This window comes from Capricornis sumatraensis, chromosome 14, assembly GCF_032405125.1.
Source record: "Capricornis sumatraensis isolate serow.1 chromosome 14, serow.2, whole genome shotgun sequence".
NCBI lineage: Eukaryota > Metazoa > Chordata > Mammalia > Artiodactyla > Bovidae > Capricornis > Capricornis sumatraensis.
In genome coordinates, this window is record NC_091082.1 from 46,260,573 (window position 1) to 46,285,621 (window position 25,049).

General features: G+C 43.8%; 1 protein-coding gene across 2 annotated transcripts in view; it reads left to right on the forward strand.

The window, feature by feature from the left end:
- Positions 1-667: 667 nt before the first annotated feature.
- The window catches only part of FMO4 (flavin containing dimethylaniline monoxygenase 4), a 38,269-nt gene continuing 13,887 nt past the window's right edge, over positions 668-25,049 (forward strand). For both annotated transcript variants that reach the window (XM_068986643.1, XM_068986642.1), the window contains exons 1-5: positions 668-841; positions 5,237-5,376; positions 10,554-10,742; positions 11,367-11,529; positions 24,679-24,821. In XM_068986643.1, the coding sequence (XP_068842744.1) occupies positions 5,245-5,376; positions 10,554-10,742; positions 11,367-11,529; positions 24,679-24,821 (627 nt within the window). In that variant the 5' untranslated portion in view covers positions 668-841; positions 5,237-5,244. The remainder of the gene's footprint in view (positions 842-5,236; positions 5,377-10,553; positions 10,743-11,366; positions 11,530-24,678; positions 24,822-25,049) is intronic.

Consider the following 25,049-nt stretch of genomic DNA (forward strand, 5'->3'; position numbering starts at 1 on the left):
AATTGGCCTTCTCCTATGCACTGCAGCTGCTGCTGCTAAGTCACTTCAGTCGTGTCCGACTCTGTGCAACCCCATAGACGGCAGCCCACCAGGCTCCCCCGTCCCTGGGATTCTCCAGGCAACAACACTAGAGTGGCTTGCCATTTTCTTCTCCAGTGCATGAAAGTGAAAAGTGAAAGTCAAGTCGCTCAGTCGTGTCTGACTCTTCGCGATCCCATGGACTACAGCCTATCAGGCTCCTCCATCCATGGGATTTTCCAGGCAAGAGTGCTGGAGTGGGGTGCCATTGCCTTTTCCTATGCACAGTTCCTATAATAGTTCAAGAGACTAATTCTCAAGAGTCATAATTTAGTTAAGCAGAACGCCCAATTCACTGGCGATTGTGGTTTGGGGTGATTTGGCGCCCTCTAAAGGCTACCGTGAGAAGAGCAGTCGCTTACCATGTGCTCCTCTTTAAGTTTAGAGCTCCGTCGGAACTGTGACGTTTAGGAGGGTGGGCGAAAGGGGCAGAAGTCGCTTGTGGCTTTCCAATCCGACAGCTGTATTCTAATTCGTCATTGAGCTCTCCGTCGAGATCACGGAAGTTTCAACTGGTGCCCTACACAACTTTTTTTTCCCTCAGCGAGTATATTTCCTGTCATCAGCATGACAGGAAAAACGGCAGTTTTTGTTTTAAACCGAGAGCACTTTGATTAAAGTCAGCATTCCTTTATTTTTTTTATTTTCTTTTAGAGCAAACAGTTTGCGTTTGGATTTTTTTTTTTTTTTTTTAAGACAAACAGTGTCTTTGGCTATTGGCTTTGAGAAATAATTTGTAAAAGTACCTCTCTGGGCCAACAAGGTAAGTGTCCTGGATTTTTTTCTTTTAATGGGGAAATGTTTCCAGAAGCTGCTTTCACAGAGAGTAAATATTCCCCTTGGTGAGTGCACTCCTTAGAGCTAAATGTGATCCTCTCTTTGGAGAGTCTCTTGATTAGGGTTAAGGCAGCAGAATTAGGGAGAAAACCAGGAAGCAAAGGAACTTCTTAAGGAAACAAAGTTATGCTGTAGGGAGAAGCCACCCGGAAGGAAGACGTGGTGAGAATAACAGAATTGTGGGACTGTCTGTGATTCCAGGCTCCGTTCTGATTTCATCTTTTGGATGAGATGGAATTGCCTGTCACTGAGAAACACAAAATATTCCACAAGTGTCACGTTCGGAAAGACGGTATCAAAGGAAGAACACTGGTAGAGTGATATAATAAGAAATATAAACAGATCTAAGTCCAAGCTATGCTATGCATGCTATGTCGCTTCAGTCGTGCCCGACTCTGCGACCCCATGGACAGCAGCCCAGCAGGCTCCTCTGTCCACAGAACTCTCCAGGCAAGAATACTGGAGTGGGTTGCCATTTCCTTCTCCAAGGGATCGTCTCAACCCAGGAATCAAATCCAGGTCTCCTGCATTGCAGGCAGATTCTTTACCAACTGAGCTATAAGGGAAGCTCAATGGTCGATAATTGTTATTAATAACATCTGAAGAACACATTTAAGTCAGTCTTTTGCAAAGAATGATTCTAAAGAAAGCAAAAAACCCAACTTTGGTTCAGTTGCTCCCTTCACAAAGTTGAGTTTATTCTGACCCTGAGTTTAGATTCTAGCCCTAAGCAGAATCCAACCCTAACCCCTGCCTTTGCTTCTTTGTAAGTTTTAAATTTGATATAATTTCAAATTTATACACAGACGTTTCACAAATGCATCAAAGGACCCAAGTTCAGAGAACATTTTGTCCGTATTCGCCAGCTGTGTTTGCCACCTTCTGTACTATTGTTCCCCTCTTCCTCTGTATTTACATAAATCATAATCAGCTGTATGATTTGCTAATCATCCAAGTCTCTCCATCTCTCAAAAATGACTGCTACATTTTATGGTGTGTCAGGTATGGGATAGGGTTTTCCTGTTGTTCAAAAATCCAACTCAGTTGATTAGGGCTTCTTCTATTAAGAAAATAAATATCAGCAACCTTTGACCTACAATGGACCTTACAATTATAGCACACTCTTATAGTTTACAAAGAGCTTAGCAGTACTGTGTCCTCCCGGCCTGTCAAACCTGCAGTATTTTCCCCTGCCTTTCAATTTACATCTATTTGGGGCATCAATTATTTGGCACTTGGGTGTTTTTGCTCAGGAAAAACACAGCCTAGTACGTGTCTCTAGCTAGGTCTCCAGGCATAGATAAGCAGCCCAAGAGTGTCTGCATGCATTTGTACCCAGGGCATGCTGCTATTATAGAACATATTGCCTGATATCATGTGTGTCAGCCCCTGTCTATATAGTAGCATCTTCTTGTGGACAGTCGCTGGGTCTGTATTTATTACTGTTATTTAGTCACTGATTTTTAATCATTCTGGGGGCCCCCAAACTTGGTATCTGCCCTTAGAGTTACACAGAGTGCACGTGTGGAGTGAATTAATTTGTAGTCTCTTCACTGCAGCACATTTTGCATTTTAACCAGATCACTTAACAACTATTTCTTTCATCTTATTATTGCAAAAGCACAGCACAGCAAGATCTGCCAATTCCAGACTTCTCCCTCTTGCCCTAGAAATGTATGTGTTATCAGTGGAGGCCATTTATTTCTGATTAAAAGCTATCTAGACCTTTCACTCCCCAGTCCAAAGGAAGCCATAGGTGTGTTTGCCTATGTGTTTCCAAACTTGTTGATAAATTTTATCTGTGTGAGATATATTCTCCAGAAAGAAGAGAAGAAAGGAGGGAAGAGTTAGGGAAGTGGGAAATGAATCCTAAGTAAATATTTGGTGCTAGACAGTTTTGTGTAATTATTATCACAGTTTCAGACTCAAACAATCCTTCCGTGTGACTTTGTGTCTTATTTGCAAACAGTAAATCTTAAAGTGTGTAAGTGGGTTGTTTGGGGGGCACATGGCTTGTCAGTTGCAGAGACAGAGTTCAAACCCAGTTCTGCTGCCTCCAGAGTCCATTCTTACTGCAGACTACTCAACTCTTTCAAAATCAAAAAGAGACTCCTAAATAAACCAAAAGTCTCGAGGGGGAAGAGTGTTAATTTTGCTGTAAATAATGAAGCCAGGCAAGAAGTTCTCAACCTTACAAAGGGCTGGATGGCAAGTAAGATTTTGAAACAGGCAAGCCTGGAAAAGCCCTCTGATGCTGCAAGTCCCTGGGTCCTCCTCTGGAACCAGGTAAGTCTGAGGGGTCCAAGGGCTCAGAAGTCTTCTGCCCTCTGTAAAGTCATTAACTCCCTTTGTCTTTGTGCCAAGGGGTTATTTTTAATTTTTTTCCCAGAGCTTTCCCCTTTCTCACTTGTATTAACCATACCTCTTTATTTTCTAAATTTTGATGCTTTGACAGTTAAGGCCTTGCTGATGCCGATGGGACTGCTGCTCCCAGGCTTAGACAGTTCCTTGAGGTAGTAAACAGCCCTCCTGGGAGGGTGACTTTTTGAATGCAAACCAACCAATCCAGAGCCCATTTTCCCCAGTCACTTCCTTTACTGACACTCACTCTTCTTGTGCCTGAGGATTCTGATTTGGCTAGAGAGAAACTGCAAAGCCCTGAGGACAAACCCCCCACCACAAACCCAACCAGAAAGCATGGCAGCAAACCTGAGCTCAAATTAGGGAAGAGGCTCAGTAACAGGAATCATAGGACACTTCAGACTCTCATCCCAGTGAGATGTGCACATCCAGACTCATACTCAGATATCTAGAGTCTCTCTCGACTCAGCCTCTTACTAGCAGACTGGCCTTAAGTCATGTTCAAAGACTCAGCAGTTACACCTGAGTCCACCTGACACTTCAAAGCCCTCCATGGAAATCCATATAGCAGATTCTAGAGACCAAGATGAGATCACATGGAAATGGGGATGTTATCCTTGTCAGGAAAGATTGGAGGAAGCATGGTGTCATGACAATTTATAGCAGGTTTTTAAAATTGTAGTTTTGGGCATATGCGATATCAACATACATTTTTCTTTGATCAGATGGGTTAACACTAAGTTAATTCCAGCGAATCAGGTTTATGTCACATGGAGGGCTTTGAAGCGTCAAGTGGACTCAGGTGTAACTGCTGAGTCTTTGAACATGACTTAAGGCCAGTCTGCTAGTAAGAGGCTGAGTCGAGAGAGACTCTAGGTATCTGAGTATGAGTCTGGATGTGCACATCTCACTGGGATGAGAGTCTGAAGTGTCCCATGATTCCTGCTACTGAGCCTCTTCCCTAATTTGAGCTCAGGTTTGCTGCCATGCTTTCTGGTTGGATTTGTGGTGGGGGGTTTGTCCTCAGGGCTTTGCAGTTTCTCTCTAGCCAAATCAGAATCCTCAGGCACAAGAAGAGTGAGTGTCAGTAAAGGAGGTGACTGGGGGAAATGGGCTCTGGATTGGTTGGTTTGCATTCAAAAAGTCACCCTCCCAGTTCTGTATTACGGTCAGTCAAGCTTTCTTTGTTCAAAGTTAAGAACTTCCCCTCAATTCATGTAGTATCTTTTTTGCTGGCAGGGCACGACCCATGACTAGCTACTCTTTAGGACTTTAGATGCTTTGAATAAGAATGAACATTTTTGCTGGTTGCAGTTTCTAGGATTTTGGGAGGGTTAGGTGATAGCAGTGTTTTTAATACTGAGGGAATATAAAATCTTAAGGGGATCAAGACCATTTACTCCTGAGTCCAAAGGAAGCAACAGGTGTGTCTACCTATGTGTTCCCAAACGTTGATAAATTTTATCTGGGTGAGCTGCCTTTTCCAGAAAGAAGAGAGGAAAGGAAGGAGTCATTAGGGAAGCGGTAAACGAAAGCTGACTAGATATTTGGTGCTAGGTCTTGGCTTAACTAGCTAAGAATAAGAGCAAAATTTAACTGAGTACTTACTGTGTAGCAGACACACTTCTACAACCTTTCCAACATATCTCGGTCATTTAATTTCAGGACAATGCCTATTTTAGATAGGCATTATTATTTCCACTCTCATTGTACTGATGAGAAAACTGAGGCACAGAAAGGATAAACAATTAGCCCAAGATCATCCTGTAAATAAATGAAGCCAGCATCCAAACTGAAACAGTCTGATTTCAGAGCCCTCATATTTAGCCGAAATATGATTCTGCCTCAGCTCAGAGACAAAAGGAGGGTATCTATACTATTGTGAAAGTTGAATTCTGTGACAAGGGCTCCCTTCTAGCCTTGTCATATGAAGAAGCTCTGCTTAATCTGTATCATTCAGAACACACCATGGCCAAGCGAGTTGCAGTGATCGGAGCTGGAGTGAGCGGCCTGTCCTCCATCAGATGCTGCTTAGATGAACACCTGGAGCCCATCTGCTTTGAAAGAAGTAATGCCATCGGCGGACTATGGAAGTTTACTGTGCGTAGTTCATACCCTCCCCCTCCACCAACCATAATCTGGCCATTTGCTCTGTCCCTGCCCAGGCATGGTGGCTGTAGTCTATTTGGTGATCATCAAGAACTTCCCAGGTTGCTCAGTGGTAAAACATCCGCTTGCCAAAGAGAGAGATGAGGGTCCGATCCCTGGGTCAGGGAAGATCCCCCAGAGAAGGAAATGGCAATCCACGCCAGTATTCTGCCTGGGAAATCCCATGGACAGAGGAGCCTGGTGGGCTGTAGTCCATGGGGTCTCAAAAGCGACAGACATGACTGAACACACATGCATGGTGATCGTTAAGGGAGCCGCTCATCGCAGCATCACAGCTTTGTGTATGGAGTTGTGCTGACCCCACGCAGGATGCAGTCTGATTGGTGATGAACTTGGAGAATCGGCGGGGTAGGGGCAAGAGAATTTGGAGGAAAGAGGAAGAAACAGTTAAGTCTGATACACAAACATAGGATTGAACGTTACGATGATTTCTGGACCATGAACATTCTAAGACAAAGTAGCGGAGTATCACATTGGGTAAGCTGAATCTCATTGGTGAATGTGAAGCAGATGGCACCTTAAGAAGGACAGAAGTTGGCATCAGGGGGTGGAGCCCCAGCCCCAAGGCGTTGTTCATGTCTTTTGGAAGAGAATTGCCAAGGGAGAGGCAAGAATCTAGACCTTGTTAGGTCTAGGGGGTAGTTTTTACATTATCAGAAGAAGAACCCAGGCACTGTTTCTCTTCTTAAGAGTGGAATGTGCAGCCCAGGGTGTATGCTCAAGGTTCGGTCAGCCATTAGATGACTTGAGCATCAGGAAGTAGGGCTGGAAATGGCTAAATGACACATGAAAGGTTGTTGCTGAGTCATGAAAGACACTGAGATTCTTGGCCTTCAGCGAAGGGAATTCAATCCAGGGCCAGCGATAAGGCTTGATTGCTCAGAGCTTTTGTGTGATAAAGTTTTATTAAAGTATAAAAGAGAGAGAGAAAGCTTCTGACATAGACAGCAGAAGGGGGAAGAAAGAGTGCCCCCTGCTAGTCTTTAGCAGAAAGTTATATAGCTACTAGCAGGTTGCTAGTTAGAGAAAGGAAATGTCTCAAAACTCAGAGACTGGCACCAGGCCCCTTACCCACAACAGGCATTTTGAGATAACACTGGCACAAGGTGAGTTGTCCCAGGCCATAAAATGCTTGGCATGAATCTTGAAGAAAGGCAAGCAAATATATAGCAAATTCTAAGCAAATGCATAGTTTCATTAACATAGCTTAAGTGAATATTTACATCAATAAAATATACTGGTTCTGAGCCTTAGGCAAACCTACTTGAAGAAAGAGAGTCTAGGGTAAATATAGTTCATTAACATAACTTAAGAAAAATATTTCCATAAGAAAAACACATTGGTTAGCTCAAGGTTTGAAAAAAGTTAAGTTCAGGTGGAAACAGGTGTCATCATGGCAACACAGAATTTTAAAGGAAATCTTTCTATTTTGTATAGAGAAAGAAAAAAAATCTGACTTGCGTAGTTTGTTTCCTCCTGCCACTTAAGAGAGAGATAAAAGATGTTTGACATTTGCAGCCTGTTTCCTCCATTTGGAGACCCCTAGCCTTCCTACCTGCTACCCTCTCACACATGCCTCTGGCCAGAATTGGTCCTGGTTACTGGGAATATCAGGGTCTTCAGTGGGAATAAAGGGATCTGCCTCTGGTAGGGTATAAGGTGTCAAAAGATGGAGGCCCAAGTAGTAAGTGCTTCAGGGGGAAGAGAAGAGCAGCATTTGGCACGAGCTCAGGGCTGGGGAGGTACTTTACACTGGTACGAATGAGGGAAGCCTGCATGGAGGAAGTGGCATTTGCCAGTCTTGGATGGATGGTGAAGAAAACAGAATAAGCAAATGTATGTAAATGATCACAACTCTAGGATTATAGTGTACTGTGCTGTGCTTAGTCGCTCAGTCACGTCCGGCTCTTTGTGACACTGTCGACTGTAGCACGCCAGGCTCCTCTGTCCATGGGGATTCTCCAGTCAAGATTACTGGAGTGGATTGCCATGCCCTCCTCCAGGGGATCTTTCCAACCCAGGGATCGAACTCAGGTCTCCCACACTGCAGGCAGATTCTTTACCACCAGGGAAAGAATTTTCTGAGCCACCAGGGAAACCCATAGTATACTGCTGCTGCTGCTAAGTCGCTTCAGTCATGTCCGATTCTTACGACCCCATAGACGGCAGACCACCAGGCTTCCCCATCCCTGGGATTCTCCAGGCAAGAACACTGGAGTGGGTTGCTATTTCCTTCTCCAGTGTGTGAAAGTGAAAAGTGAAAGTGAAGTTGCTCAGTCGTGTTCGACTCGTAGCAACCCCACGGGCTGCAGCCTACCAGGCTCCTCCGTCCATGGGATTTTTTAGGCAAGAGTACTGGAGTGGCTTGCCATTAGGAAAAAACATTTAGTATTTTTTTTTCTTGTGTACTGTGGGCCTCATCAAGCCACCAAATGTCAGTATGGAAGAAAATATTCGGTCTGGTTTGTGTACTTTTCTCCTATTTTACCCTATTGTTGCAGGAAGGGCGACCCCTTCCAGGGCCCGAAACTGGGCTCTTGTCTAACACTCAGAAATGAATTGTCCAAGGAGACACATCTGCTGACAAAGCAAGAGATTTTATTGGGAAAGGGCACCCGGGTGGAGAGCTGTAGGGTAAGAGAACCCAGGAGAACAGCTCTGCCGCGTGGCTCGCAGTCTCAGGTTTTATGGTGATGGGATTAGTTTCCGGGTGGTCTTTGGCCAATCACTCTAATTCAGAGTCTTTCCTGGTGGCGCATGCATCGCTCAGCCAAGATGGATGCTAACGAGAGGGATCCTGGGAAGTGGACGGACACGCAGTGTCTCCTTTCGGGAGAAAGATCTCAGGGAGACTTGTAGCCAGGTAGCCGGTTGCCTAGTTTTATAAAAAGCAAGGTTGCAGTTACTAGCTTCCAGCAGACATTGTTTTGAGAACGGTGGCATCCAAGCCTGATACGACTCAGCAACTAGGCAACTCTTCCTGTTGGTGGTGGCTTATTAGTTCCGTATTCCTTATCAGAATCTCCTGTCATAAAACAACTCATGCAAATGGTTACTATGGTGCCTGGCCAGGGTGGGCAGTTTCAATCAGTGTGCTTCCCCTAACACTGTGGTTGGCTTGGTTTCCTTCTCCTATTATAAAGTGATATAAACTAATTTTAGAAAATAATATTGCTACTGTATAGCACAGAGAACTCCACTCAATGTTCTGTAGTGACCTAAACGGGAAGGAAATCGAGAGAAGAGTGGGTGTATGTGTATATATGACTGATCCAGTTTGCTGTACAGCAGAAACTGACCCAACATTGTAAAGCAAATATACTCCAATAAAAAATAAATTTAAAAATAAAAAATAATATTGAGTTAAACAAAAGAAAAAATACAGGACTTCCCTGCCAGTCCAATGATTCAGACTTCATACCTCCACTACAAGGGGCATGGGTTCATTCCCGGGTTGGGAAACTAAGATCCCATATGCCATGAGGCAGGGCCAAAAAAAAAAAGAAAAATATATATATAAATTAAATATAATATCAATACTCATGAGCACTAAATAAATTAGCACTATTTAAATTTTGATGTAATTTCTTTCCGTCATATACTTTTTTTTTTCAAAAATGCAATGATAATATTCATTTTCATTCATTCAAGTATTTGTGATGTCCCTCTCCCAGGACACACAGGGAACAAGACAGACAGGGCCCCAACCCTCCTTAGAATCTAGTGGGCAACAGAAACTGTAAACAGATCATTGCAATGCAGTGTAATCAGTTCTGTGCTCAAAGTTCAGGGTACTAGGTTGGGGCAGCAAGTATGATAGCTGCCTTGTGAAGATCTATAGGGTTATGGAAGGCTTCTTAGAGAATGTGATAGCAAAGAAAGAGACTTGAAGAATTAAGAGATTAGCTTTGAACAAGTTCATTGGTGTCCTTAATACAGGTCGTTTTGTTTTGTTTTTGGACGGCAAAGACCAAGATAAGAAGTTGAGGAGTCCAGGAGAAAACAGAGTCAGTGTGTGATGACCCCTTCATGAAAACTGAGATGAGACAGAGACAGACATGGGTGTAAGAGGCTATTGTTGTAGCCACACATTCCGGGAAACAAACTCACTCAGAAGGACAATGCAATAGTGGAGTGCAGTTTATCACACTGGCAGGCCCGAGGCAGAGTCTCCTCTTAGCCAAGGACTCCGACCAGTTTTTGTGAAAACCTTATATACCCTAAGTGTCCGTGCCCAAACCCACCTCCCCAAATTCCCTGAAACTAGTCTGAACAAAGGAAAAGAAAGATACAATCAAAGTTAACCTGTGATTCATAAGCCTTAAGCCTAGGCAGTTAACAGTGGACAATTATCAATAGGCCTGTGGTCATAGCCCAGTAAGCATAATAGAATGTATGATTCTATTCAGTTACACAGATAATTAGGGTATTCTTTTAGGCATGGAGAGTCTAGATATGAGCCCTGAGAGTCTTCCATCCAGGGATCTGGTTTTCCAGTTGGTATGTCGTTTCCATAGATACTGGGCATATAGCTCAAGTCCACAGTCTGCCCCAGGATGGAGTCCTGCCTTCGAGATGGAGCCTGTTCTGTTTCCTCCTTCAATATAAGTTGAAAGGGGGTGGGGGGGGGGTAGTTTTGAAAATTTGAGTCTTCAGTATTTTAAGTGTGGATGGGAACGACTTGATAAAGAGAGAGTGGTTGAATATATACATATACAATAACTAGAAAACTTTGTGAGGCATTCCTTAAGCAAAGGCAAGAAGAAGAGGCTCAGAACCTGAGAGGAGGGAGTAATCATGGCAAGGGAAGAAGGAGAAGATAAGCAAGATGGACCACGGGCCCACGTTCATGGATCTGTTTAAAGACAGTGTTAGGCCTGCAGAGCCCTGTTAAATGTTGTTAGCTTCTTTGTAGTTTGATGAAGATATTATATTTAACAATTCCAACCCCACCAGTGATTTTTTATATCTATAGCAAGGGGATCCAATGCTAAATTTTCCAGAAACTCTTTGGAATGACATATGGAATGCTAGCTGCTGGTGATCTCTGTTCTCTTCCTCCTAGCCCCCTCAGCCCACTCCATCAAGTTAACTGTGCTTTTACACAGGAAACTTCTAAAGATGGGATGACTAGGGTCTACAAGTCACTAGTGACGAATGTCTGCAAAGAAATGTCATGTTACAGCGACTTCCCTTTCCAAGAAAATTATCCTAATTTCATGAACCAAGAAAAATTTTGGAACTACCTCAAAGAGTTTGCTGAGCATTTTGACCTTCTGAAATACATTCAATTTAAGGTAAGATGGCTTGGGTTATGGAAGGTTAATGAATAGGGGCTGGCCCATTCACCAATATAATTGAAATGGGATGCCTAAGAAAACTTCTTCCTAATTTTCTCTCTATACGAATAAGGCAGATAATAATCCTGCTGTTCATGTTTTACTGAAGTCACTAAAATACTGAATTTCCTGGTTCCTTTTCTAAATCCAAAGTCTCATTCAGGATGAAATTTAGAATTTTTTTCAGAGGAAAGGAAAATTGGATTTTGTTCATGAAACCCATTGGAAAGAAATAACTAGAAGTCTGAACCACACAATTTATAATGGGTCAAAACTCATTTTCCTAAATTTTTCCAACATTCAGTATTTTAACTCATCTTCTTCTCACCAGAAATAAAAACTGAATGTTTCTTCCTTGCAGTGAAGTCATTCAGATGTTTTGGGTCCTAATCTTTATGACCACTTTTGAGACTTTGCACAAGTTATTTAACTTCTCTAGGGAGAAGATAAACCAATATTGAAAGGCCTTCTAACATGAGACTCACTTGACCCACTTGAAATAACAAACATGGTTACCATACAGTCATTGCATGAAGTCCCAAGATGACTGGTGGAAAACAAGTGTCTGTCTTTTGCTTTCAGACCACCGTGTGCAGCATAACAAAGCGTCCTGACTTCTCCGAAACTGGTCAATGGGATGTTGTCACAGAGACAGAGGGGAGGCAGGACAGAGCTGTCTTTGATGCTGTCATGGTTTGCACTGGACATTTCCTGAATCCCCATTTACCTCTGGAGTCATTTCCTGGTGAGTCACTTCTACTTGAAACCATGCCTGCTCTTCCAGGTTCTACTAGAAGTTACTGATTTGTAATTGGAAATATTTTCTCGTGATTCTAGACAACTTTATGTTCACCCTCAGAAATAATATGTACCAAATAACTTTGAAAGGCTGAAGTACTATACAGGTGTCAGGGTTTATTATGTACTTATAAATATAAATGCTGATGTTATCATTTAAGTTTTATCATGCCTGTCTGATTCAAGTTTAGTGATCACATAGGGCTCAAAACCATCAGATCTGTCATGAAAAAGGATAGGCTTTGAATTTTATCATTAAATTACAGGTCATTTGAATCAGAAGTGAACTGAAATTCAATAATTTAAAGGAAGTGACAGTATAAGGAAATTTGACAGAATTTTTTTAAGAAACTAGCCCAGAAATTATACATATAAAGAAATATTGTCACCCTTCAAGGTAGTCATTTCAGACTTCCCAAGTGGTCCAGTGGTTGGGAATCTGCCTGCCAAAGCAGGGGAATGGATTTGATCCCCGCTCCAGGAATATCCCATGTGCTGCAGGGCAACTAAAAGCCCACACACCACAACTACTGAAGCCCGTGCATCTAGAGCCCAGGTTCCACAACAAGTGAAGCCACTGCAATGAGAAGCCTGCGCACTGCATCCAGATAGTAGCCACTCTCACCGCAACTAGAGAAAGCCCACCTGCAGCAATGAAGACCCAGCACAGCCGAAAATAAAATTAATTAATTTTTTTAAAAAATCATCACAATAAGAATTCATCCACCTCCTAAACTATCCACACAAAGCAGTTTTAGAAATTTCCCTTCGTAAATGCTTTTGATTCAATAGCACATTCTTTTCAATATACTCACAACTGGCAAAACTCCATCGTTTGAGGTCAAATGAGGATTACTAAAATGTGCAAAGCTACTCTTCTTCTGTTACTTATAAGTGGCCCTAAAGGCAGTGGAGTATGAATTTTTGAAACTTCTCTGAGGAATGAAAAGAACTTTTAAGAAAGGAAGATGTAAAGAACAAAGTTTGCAAGCCTTAGCCAATAAAATATGAAATAAATCTGATGAACATAATCTCAAATTAACAAGATATTCTATTTTTTAAATGTGTTAGGGATCGAGGGAGACTTCAATATATAATTTTGCAATGAAGCAATGTTGTAAATAGTGGGCCAGCTTCAGGCTTGCTGTTAATCTAGGGGCTAAGCAGACAATCCCCTGGTACTAAAGGAATATCTAACTGCTGACTCATAACAATGTTTCTATGGGGAAAACTTTAATCAGAGAGGTAGGGGAGGAATTATCGTAATAGAAATATTGAGGTCCACCTCTGCTGCTGCTGCTGCTGCTAAGTCGCCTCAGTCGTGTCTGACTGTGCAACCCCATAGACGGCAGCCCACCAGGCTCCCCCGTCCCTGGGATTCTCCAGGCAAGAGTACTGGAGTGGGGTGCCATTGCCTTCTCCAATACATGAAGGTGAAAAGTGAAAGTGAAGTCGCTCAGTTGTGTCTGACTCTTAGCGGCCCCATGGACTGCAGCCCACCAGGCTCCTCTGTCCACGGATTTTCCAGGCAAGAGTACTGGAGTGGGGTGCCATTGCCTTCTCTGAGGTCCCCTCTATTTTGCCCTAAAACCCAGATATTGGTGAAGGAAGAAATTCACACATACAGATTTTAGAGACTTGTCCTGAGAGGGGTTTTGGTTTATGTCCAGACTTTGGAAGAGTCTGTTACATGGAACAGCAGGACAGATAATCCCAATTTCCTCCATGTTTCCAGAGTGAGGTACCTTGGTGAGTGGATATGGTGTAAGGTTTCTGGGAAGTTCCGGTTTGCTGAGTCAGACACAACTCAACGACCAAACAATAACAACAATGGTTCCCTGCAGACAATGGCCCTGGATAAGCAGCATTTAGCATGATGGTTATGAACAAAGTTCTGGATCCAGACTGTGGTGCTATTTGCATAATCTTGGATAAACATAACCTGCCTAAGCCTCAGCAAAGTAGAAATACAAATTCCCATTTCAGAATATTGATGAGGATTAAATGTGAAATACTATGAAATATAGCCCCAAAGGAAAAAATAACCCAAAATATTACACCTAGTTGGTGAATGGCAGGCAGAAACAGAATGTAAATCTGTTTCCTGTATGCAGATTCTATGATTTGACACTGATACAACAGGGCCTCTTCATACCTGGGCTAGACCAATACAACAATGAGACCCTAAAATCTAATAAATAATTTTGGCTCCTTCTTGGGTCCTTCAAAACATTATATGACAAACATGATTGTTTCCCAGAACATTGGCTTGCTTTATTACTGTTGTTGCTCTTGTTTTAGATATCTTAAAATACCAAGGGGGAAAAAGGGGGTGGGATGAACTGGGAGATTGAAACTGACATATATACACTATTGATACTATATATTAAATAGATAACTAATGAGAACCTACTGCATAGCTCACGGAACTCTCCTCTTACTCTGTGCTCTGTCGTGACTTAAATGGAAAGGAAATCCAAAAAGGAGGGGTATATGTATGTGTATAGTTGATCTGGGCTTCCCAGGTGACACTAGTGGTAAAGAACCCGCCTGCCAATGCAGGAGACATAAGAGACATGGGTTCTATCCCTGGGTCAGGAAGATCCCCGGAGGAAGGCATGGCAACCCACTCCAGTATTCTTGCCTGGGAAGTTCCACGGACTGAGGAGCCTGGCAGGCTACAGTTCATGGGACAACTGAGTGACTTTCACATGACATGACATAGCTGATTTCACTTTGCTGTAAGGTAGAAGCTAACAACATTGTAAAGCAACTATACTCCAATAAAAAGTTTTATAAAACAAAATTTAAAAATAAAACAGTATAATAAAACAGTATAATACAGATAAACTCTCTGTAAACAACAGCTACTGCTGTTATGAATCATGTCCTTTTTGGTAAGTTATTATCCACTATCTGAAAACTGCTTGAAAGAAACATGTGATTCCCCAGATTAAGAAGTGTTTCTCCCTCTTAGTTAAGTTATAACCCTGGCCTCAGTTATAACCTCAGAGAGCTGGACCCTCCCAGAGCCCACACAGGAATCACAGGACAGGGAGCACAAAGTCCAGCTCTGCAGGTCACCTATCATCATTCTCTCTCACACTCAGAAGTTGTGTAAGAGTGACTCTTTAAACACATCAGTTGTAATCATTAGTTACAGATTAATGATCACAAATGCCTAGTTATATTTAATCAAGTATTAACAAATGTCTTTGAACTTTGTCAGCGGTGTACATGGACTTCAAATGCGTGGTCTTCCTTCTCCTAAGGTAGTCGCTAAGCATTTTCCAACACATAACATTAGGGTGATAAGTATAAGATGAATAAACCACAGCAGCAAAGTACTCCAGAGATATTTGGTGACAAGGCAAACCAAGCCTTATACCCCTCAGCAGAACCCCTTTTTTCTGAATTAGTTGTTTTGATTTACCAAATAGATTCCTTTGAAGGGAAGGGCATTGCATTATTGACATAATCATTGATTTAGAATTACCTATGCATTCTACACTTTTTCTTGGGTGCCCTACTCAAGTAGGCAGTTATGGAGAATCTATTATTTGAAAAGCATTGTGTTAGATACATACAAAATCTATGAACCAAGGTCGAGCCTTCAGCAAGCTTCTCTCCAGCCAAACCCCAGTAAATGGCTTGAAGCCCCACTCTCTAATGCGTTTGAGGCACAGGCTTTTCCCTCTTCTTGAAACTCTCTAGTGCTTCCCTTTTCAAATTCCTAATCATCTTTCTAATGGCATTCTTTGGGAAAAAAAATTCACCTCCTCCAGGATGCCTGCCCTGGTTCAGTCCAGGCTGATGCCCCATGGGAGCCATTGTAACACCTCTTGTTCTGTGAAGCAGTATAGAAGCATTCTTGTCAGCTGAGCCCCAGGGGCAGATGACCTGACTTCTCCAGGCACTGCTACTTACTGTATGGCCTTGGGCAAGTTGCTTAACCTCTCTGTGTCATTTTCTCAGCATTAGTAATACTGAATCATAATATTGTTCACTTTGTAAGGTTGTTGTGAAGTTTAAATTAATTAACATATATAAAGTCTTTAGCAGAGTGTCTGGGACTTGCTAGTAAGGGCTGAATAAATACTAGTTATCTATTGTCTATTTACCTATTTCTTGCTCAAGGATGAACTCCTTGAGCTTAGAGACTGCCTTTTATCCTCACATCTCCTAAGCCTAAAACAAGAAACAGTGCCTTGAGTTGTACAATGTTGAAAGTAAAGGTCATGTAAGGTAGTTATTAACCAATTGTGTTTTGTCTTGTAACGTGCCTGCAGGACTCATCTGTGGGGCTTGTCCTTCTCCTGCCCTTGGTTGCAATTGCAGGCTATTCCCACCAATTTTCTCCTCACTCTCAAATAATAAAAAGTCCTCTGTCTTCTTTTTTTTTTTAATTTTTATTTTTTGTCTTTGCCACATAGCATGCAGAATCTTAGTTCCTTAACCAGGGACAGGGATCAAACCCATGCCCCCTGTAGTGAAAGCAGAGTCCTAACCACTGGACCTCCAGGGAATTCCCCCAACTTCTCATTTTTATAACTGAAATATTCTATGTTGTGTAATAGTAAAAACTTGCAGTTACCTGTAATGGTGAGGTTTCTCCCCTTCCTCAGCCGGTGCCTGCTTTGTGCTGACTGTGGCCGTGGGAAAGAGATGGTGTGCTTGCCTACTCTCTTCCTCTGACTGTTCCTCTCCGTTCCTCTCTGACTCTCTTCCTCCTGCAAGTCCTTTGCCCACCTGCTCCAGTCTCTGGCACTTCCAGAATTGAAGTCAGGGGAAGGACATGAAGAAGTACAGGGGCAGGAAAGTTCTTTATTGACTGGCACCAATGAGGTGCTAGTTCTCTCAGCCCTCGGGGGTGTTTAAGATCCATGCTTTGTGGGGTTCTCTCCAAGGCTCTGCTCCAGAGACTAGCCAGCCCCACTACTAAGGATCTCTCAGTGCAGCCCCTGTTAATAGACCAAGCACTCTGGGGCTGCCCAGTTGACAAGTCCTTCAATCCTAGCTTCTCCCCAGGTCATCTCCATACAAACTAGGTTAAGGTCTCATTGTCAGTCCAGATGGCTACCATGTGCAAAGTCCCTTTAAACTGCCATCACACAGGCTCTCTCCTACATAACTTTCATCTGGTCCACATGAAACATGCATTCCACACTGTCAGCATTTAAAAGAAAAACTTGTTACCAGTGCAGCAAGTTTTTCCACCACCCCTTGCAGGCAACTGCTGTCACAACCTGTCAAGCATGGGCCACACACTAGTCTCTGTGCTCCATAGATTCCAAGGGTCGAGGTCATACAGGGGTCTCCCGGAAGCCCCTCAAATCTGGCTTCATGTCAAGGGGACCGAAAATGCAACAGTGTTTTAAATCCTTTCCTGAAAGTCTCCTGTTTCCAACCTCTGGCCACTTCGACTCAATCCTTGAAAGTGAGTAAGGAGCTAAGGATGACAGAACTGGTCTGCATACACCTGTGCAAATTCTGCCTAGCTGGTTTAGCAGGGCCCTAGAAATGTGGCAACTATTGCATTTTGTTTTCAGCTTTGGGGTCCTCAGCAGGCAAAGACTCCCAATTAAAATACTGTGTTTTATATAGTAGCTCTTCAATAAATGTAATTGAGTAAATGAATGAATCAGTGACTGGAGAATGATAAGGTGAGACAGTCTTATCTTTTTACATGAAAATTGCAAAAGTACTTGAAGTATTAGGGTGAGAGGCTGAGGAGTCCTCTAAAGTGCAGAGCCCCCCTTTCTGATTCTTTGTCCTCTCACCAATCAGTGGGCCTGAAGGTCGCTGGCCCCATGGCTCTTGTTCCCTCTGCCACCTCTCATAATTTCCATTGCTGCCTCTGTGACCACTGACCCTTTCTAACTGGTCCCCAAGAAGGGTCCTCCTGCCTGGTGTTGCTTGGAGCCTAGAGACCAAATTCGGTTCAGAAGCACAGGAGGCTTTACTCTTTGATTGCAGAATGGAAAGGAGTGCGATCTGGCTGTAGAGAATAGCTCTCCAGGAAGGATCGATCGTGGGCGGGGCTGCTTTGTAGAGTTCTGTAGTGGGGAGGGGGTGGAGTTCTCCCCAGACAGGTACAGGCGTGATGTTCACGCTCCAGCTCCAGATTGCAGGGCACAGCAGCACTTCTGCACGAGACCCACCACCGCCAACATTTTGAATTCAGTGACATGCACATGCTTCTGCATACACCCTGGCGCTGAGGAATCTGCACAGTTTAGGAGTGTGTTAGTCGCTCACTCATGTCCAACTCTGTGTGACCCCCTGGACTGTAGCCTACCAGGCTCCTCTGGCCATGGGATTCTCCAGGCAAGAATACTGGAGTGGGGTACCATGCCCTCCTCCAGGAGATCTTCCAGACCCAGGGGTCTCCCACATTGCAGGCAGATTCTTTACCATCTGAGCCACTGGGGAAACCCTTTTCATACTAGGAGCTCAGGTCTAAAGGGCCAGGTTTGAGGCCTCTGCATGTGGCATCCTGTGAGCAAGTGACACTAGACTAAGCATAAAGGAGAAGAAAACAAGAGCCCAGAATGGGCTCTGCCAACCACACATCCCTCCTCTGTCTTTTGTCCTGTTCCTCATCCTTGAGAGGTATTAGGGGCTCAGGTCTGTCTTCTGTGATTGCTTCCTGTTAATTCCAGGCATCCTCACAACCCCGAGTAAAGGACCAGAGCTTCTTTCCAGCTGCCTTTAGATGTGTTGATGGTCACCAGGCCTCAACCCTAACTGTTCGTATCACTGAGCGACAATTTGTCTAACCTTTTGGAGACAGAGAACACCAGACAATTTAACGTACATGGCCCAAGTATTAGCAAGAGCAAATTTTTCCTAATAATGCAAGTGTCTAGGTCTTTTGCCTGTAGGCAAGCATCCCCCAGTGTGGAGGCTCATTGCTGTGGCCTCAGTTTTCCTGGCCATAGTTTGTTGTTTTCTGGAAGAGAAGCTTCAGTTCAGAGAGAGGTTCAATTGAGTAGGCTGGGGGTGGGGTGGGGAGGGGGGGGGGTGGTCTGTTGCCCCGGGGTGTCCTTCCACAGATTGGGGCTCGGGAACCTCTTCACTCAAGGGTGATGTGCCCACGGGGTGGTCCCCTGCAACTTCAGGGCAGAGTGTGGGTGTTAGGATCACCAAGTGGGGTCTCTTCCACTTAGGACTGAGCTGGTCTTGCAGGCTGCTGGTTTTCCAGGTTTTTAGGTGCACCCAGTCTCTTAACCAGAATGGGTAGAGAGCCAGGTCGGTGGGTGGGGTAATCACCTGGTTACCTACCTGGAGGGCATACTAGAGTTGTTCCATTTCAAGTTAAGGTTTCCCTTCTTTGGGGCTGGGGCAGGGGTGGGGGCGGTGGTGGCGGTACTGGGTGGGTCTACCACACTTGAGTTCAAATGCACTTAACTCTAACTTATCCCTTGGGGCTAACCACATAGGGAGTGGGCAATTGGAAGCTACCTAATCCAGTTTTCTTGAGCTTCCTGACACAGCTTGGCTAAGGCCCATTTCAAGCTCTGTTTAGATCTTTCTACTCTCTCCAACAATTAAGGCCTCCAAGCTAAAAGCAGGATTTGCCCATGGCACTCATTATCCCTTTCATCATTTGAGACACAAGGACCCTGGGAGCCCAAACCTAGGAATTATTTCTGTTAATAACGCTTCTGTGTGTGTATGCTCAGTTGCTCAGTCATGTCTGACTCTTTGCAGGCCCAGGGACTGAAGCCCGCCAGGCTCTTCTGTCCATGGAATTTTCCAGATAAGAATACTGGAGCAGGTTGCCATTTCCTACTCCAGGGGACCTTCCTGACCCAGTGATTGAACCCACGTCTCTTGCTTCCTGCATTGGCAGGCGGATTCTTTACCACTAGTGCCACCTGGGGAGCCCTAATAATGCTTCTATCCACCCAGAAAAAGAGGCTACTCGCACCAAGAGATAGCTGAAACTGCTGGGTACTCTCGCCATGACAGTGAAATCAGCCCCCCGGGCTTCCCCAGGACATGTTCCTCGGGTCTGAACAGGCCTGATCTGGGGACCTCTGAGGGGTCTGGTGTTGGGGTTGTTCATTGTGCAGATGGGGCAGGTCTCAACTATCTGACTGACTATACTTCTCGTGCCAGAAGTGACCATGAACTCAGAGAACCAATTATATACCCGGAGTGAGTTCCTTGATGAGCCCCGCTGATGGTTTGAGAAGCTGCAGTTTGGGAAAAGAACTATTGCCTGTGTTCATTACCTAGCCAGCCATGGCCTCCTAGATCTGTAGTGAATCCCCATTTCCAGGTGCGTCTAATTCTTCCTTTGTGCAGACTGAGGAATAATTGGATGGATCTGGCCTTTGAGGAATGGGGACGTGGGGGAATAGTTGCCAGGTTATTGGTTCTGGGTCCGCACTTTGGGCACTTGCACCCGTCTTGTTGTTTCCCTTTATCACCTCTGCATTCTTCTCTTGGTGACCTCTACAGTGAGGCACTGCCATGTTTTTTGGAAGCTATACTGCTTCAGTATGCTTAAGCCATTTTCACCTGTTTATTCTCTGCAGCAGACATGCCTCTTTCCTTCCAAATAGCCCCATGTGTGTAGGATGGCGTACACATCCTGGGATTCTGTGTGAACATCAAAGATCTTCCCCGTCCCAAAGGCTCCAGCAAGGCCTTTCTGACAGAAGTCCCTGGGGGTAGGCTTCTCGCCTCTAAGACATAGGCCTGGGAGGTCTCTGCCTATCCTGCCAGGCTTTTTCCTTCTCTCATAAAACTGCTCCTGTCCATGAATCATTCCTCTTTGGCATGTGGGAGAGGCTCATTTCCTGGGTCGGGGCAACTGGAATAGATCATCTATGGCTTCTGTGTAATAATGCTCCAGGGCTCTGTTTCTGTGGGTAGCAGGGTAGCAGGATTTAGCCTGTCAGTTTCTTATGGTAACTACTGGATTGTCTAAAAGCATAGCCTGAACTTTAATTGACTTTTTGGGGACTAGCCAAAGTCTAAATCTGGTATGGAGTTCATATAGTGATCAGCTGACCAAATGTTAACTTTTCAGCTTCCTTTAGCCAGGTTATAGTAGCTGCTGCTGCTGGGAAGCAAGGAAGCCACCTCTTAGCAGTTTGATCTAATTGTTTAGAGATAGAAGCAACCACCTGAGTAAGGGGTCCCCAGTTTTTGAGCAAATACCCCAAAGATGATTCCCTTTATCTTATGAATGTAAAGGTCAAAAGAGTTTAGCTAAATTTTAGAGAGCCAGAACAGGGGCGTAAAGTAATTACATTTTCAGTTCTTGAAAGATCTTTTCACAGTCTGAACTGCATTCAAAAAAAATCATCCTTTCTTTTTAATTTTTCATAGAGTCCCAGCTATTAGACCACAGTTAGGAATCCAGACGTGGCAAAACCCAGCCATCCCCGGACAAACCCCTAAGCTATCTTCTAGTTTTAGGAGGGGCAAGGCTGCCAATGCTTTCTACACTTCTCTTACCTTCTGTAGGAATGAAGCCTAGGGGTCACCCTAGTGTGTGGTATTTGAGCCTTTTTCTTGGATACCTTATATTCTTTATCCCCCAGGTGGTTCAAGGCGGTTACAGTATTTTTATCAAAGGCCTCCTCAGTAGGGCTGACAATCAGAATTTTGTCTACATTGGAGGAGTGTTGGTGTAGATCTTTTAGGTCTTTAGTTAAAGTCTATCCAAAGATGGTGGAGGAATTTTTGACCCTTTAAGGCAGGACTGCCCAGCAGTATTATTGTTTTCAATACATGTAAAGCATCTTTTAAATCTGATACAGAATTCCAGGTCCCAGGGGACAGTAGAGTAACCAGCAGTGTGTAGTATTAAAGACTCAGTTCAGTTCAGTTCAGTTCAATCGCTCAGTCGTGTCCAACTCTTTGTTACCCCGTGAATCACAGCACACCAGGCCTCCCTGTCCATCACCAACTCCCGGAGTTCACTCAGACTCACGTCCATCATTTTGGTGATACCATCCAGCCATCTCATCCTCTGTCGTCCCCTTCTCCTCCTGCCCCCAATCCCTCCCAGCATCAGAGTCTTTTCCAATGAGTCAACTCTTCACATGAGGTGGTCAAAGTACTGGAATTTCAGCTTCAGCATCACTCCTTCCAAAGAACACCCAGGACTGATATCCTTTAGAATGGACTGGTTGGATCTCCTTGCAGTCCAAGGGACTCTCAAGAGTCTTCTCCAACACCACAGTTCAAAAGCATCAATTCTTTGGCGCTCAGCTTTCTTCACAGTAGATGTATATCCTTGGTGGCTTCACTGATTGCCCTGAGGTCCTGTACCGTATGTTATTTCCCACTGGGTGTCTTTAGGAGGAGAATGGAGGTATTATATGCTGCTAGGCATGTTCTAATAAGGCCCTGGACAATTAGGCCATGTGACAGGGCAGTACCGAACAAGATTTCCCAAGGGAGGGGGTACTGTTTTCTATTTGGCCATTTATATATACATTTTAGATGGATTATCATGAAACTGGCTCCTGCAGCTTATCCCACCCATCCCTGGGCTCAGACCTCAGATTTATTTCAAGGAGATTAACTTGCTCTGTCTGGGAAGGTTTGTCATCAGCCATTATTAACATTATCATCTTGTGCCCTGTGTCTAAGGGGACACCAATCTCCAATTTGTTTCCCATTAGGTGTATAGTAGCCCCCAATTTATTAAGATATCCCTTCCTGGTAGGAGTATGGGGTGTATGGGAACATACAGAAAGGAGTGGGTGAGCCTATGTTTGCCCACTTTACATTCTGATGGTCCTATGAATACCCATTCATGAGCCTTCCCTGATAGCCCCATAATTCTACACATCTTGTGACTGAGTGGTCCTGATTTGATGTTCAGAACTGAGTAGGTAGCACCAGTGTCAACTAAGAATTTGACAGGCTTTCTCTCTCTGTCAAATGTCGACTGGGGCTCCTGGGGGTCAGCTGGAGTGCCAGCTTAGCAGCTCCCTGCCCCCATCATTCTTCTTTTGTTTGGCATTCCAGTCCCATGACTCAGGATAAGCGGTAGTATAGATTTGGAGGCATTACCTGAAGCACCTGAAGGAATGCCAAAGATTTTCTGTAGACTCTTGATTGATTTCCCTAATCTTATTCCAAAGCACAGGTTTCTTTCCTAGAGAAACACTCCTGAGTCAGGGGGTGATACTCAGAAACTTCCAGTTCTGCAGGATGCACCCTAATGAGCTGTCCTTCCATATGGCAGACATTTGGTTCCCCATAACTTAGATGTTCTGTTTTGGGTTTGTTTCAAACTATCAAGGGGAGCAGTTGAAGTGATTTGTTGGCACACAAATTCCACATGATTTGACATAAAAAGACTACAACTACTACTAAGACTTCCAGTTCAGGAAATTTGGAACCAGCACCGAACTGTTAATGGATTTCTCAAAAGACTAAAATGGGAGGTGTCAATATGGCCTGGCCTCCAATCTCACTGGGGGTGAGACTGGCCCTTTTGAGTCAGTCCCCAACAATATTCCTGCCCCAAATCATTCAAGCCAATAAGAACGAGACCAAGTTAGATCAAAAGCAAAAGTAAGTTTTATTCTCTCATCAGAGAATGGAGATGTGTGAGACTGTGCTCTCAAGAACATCTTTCCCCAACAGGCCAGCTCTGGGGCTGCTTTATGGGAACCTCATCAGTAGGAAAGAGTGTGGAGTTCTTAAGGGTCAGGCACAGCCGTGCTGCTCATGGCTTCAGATCGTAGTGCCCAGTGCAGCATCTCTGCCCATGGTACCCTGCCACCATCTCGAATTGAGGCATCCTGCACAGCACTTCTGCACATGTTCTGCTGAGCTAAAGGATGAGGCACAGCCTTTTCACACTAGGAACTCTAGTCTGAAATGCTGGGTACAAGGCCTCTGCACAGGATATCCTATAATCAAGTGAAACTAGACTACGTACAAAGGAAAAGAAAAAGGTTAGACTTTATTACGCAGATTCTACTTTTATTTCTTGGGAATTGTTAATGGACTTTGCCAGTGATGGCCACCACTGTAAACAGCTCTGCTTCCACTGTTACCACAAATCTTAGTTTTCTATGAACCCACAATTTATGTCTGTTATAGACGCCAATAAGATAACTACCAAAAAAAAAAGATCAAGAGAAGAAATATTTGGTAGCCCTTTTCATATACAGTATATAAATATCATAATAGTGATACTTCTATTGACGATGTTTGGAGCTTGAAAGATCAGTGAGAAATACAAATATAAATAACAAAAGAATAAAGTATAAATAAGCATACAGTATAATAAAACAGTAAGTGTATGAGTGCATGCTCAGTTGTGTCCAACTCTTTGCAATGCCATGAACTGTAGCACACCAGCTCCTCTTTCCATGAGATTTCCCAGGCAAGAATACTGGAGTGGGTTGCCATTTCCTACTCCAGGGATCTTTCCAACCCAGAGACTGAACCCAAGTTGGCAGGCAGATTCTTTACCACTGAGCCACCTGGAAAGCTCAATAAGTGTGTGATAAAACACAAAGTGAAGTAAGCACTAAGTAACAAGCCTAAATAACAAGAGTAATTATTTACATGAAAACATGCTACAAAATTTCTTTTTGCAAAAAAGGAGTTTTAATTCAATCTGTAAATATGTTATTAATGTATTCATAAATCACATTCTGATAGAATATACTTTTGGGTAAAATAAAGCATCAACAATTTATTGGGTTGTCCAGTAAGTTTGTTTGGGTTTTTCCCTACAATCATACAGAAAAACCCAAATGAACTTGGCCAATCCAATGCTTCTTGTCTAGGATGTTCAGGGTCATGCATGAGATGTTTCTTATTATCGTCTACAGTAAGCTTGATTTCCTTAAGTAATTGCTTTAAAATGGAACACACAGAAATATAAGTTCTCCTATGTTTTTATCAAGGCATTTTGTACTGTACCAATATCTGGGCTTACAGAATCCAGTGGGCTAGCAGATAGTATACTGATTCTACTTCCTGCAATTGGCACCAGAAGCAAAGGGCTGCCATGTTTCCGAGATGTCCCTTTTCCCAAAGATCCTATGCCTGCCAACTAAAGGAGTCATAACTCTAGATATTTCTGATCCCTCCTTCCACTCAGGAATCCATAGGTTTAAAGGCCAGATCCTACACAGCCAAGAGTACAAGATGCCAGCAGGCTTTCAGGGCAAACGCGTCTTAGTGATCGGTCTTGGAAACACTGGAGGAGACGTTGCAGTGGAGCTCAGTCGAACCGCATCTCAGGTACATCATCTCTGAATCTGCACTCCCGCCCCTAGATCACTTCTGGTGTCCGGAAGGTGGTATTCAAGGGTATAAAACACACTAGCCAAAATATGTGGAAATTATGTGGAACTGCTGAATTCCACATTTGCTAAATTATGTGGAAACAGGGTAAATGGGAAAAGAAAATCTTGAAAATCCATAAAGCCTTTCGTGATGCATGCTTTACACAACTGAACCATCTCCAAG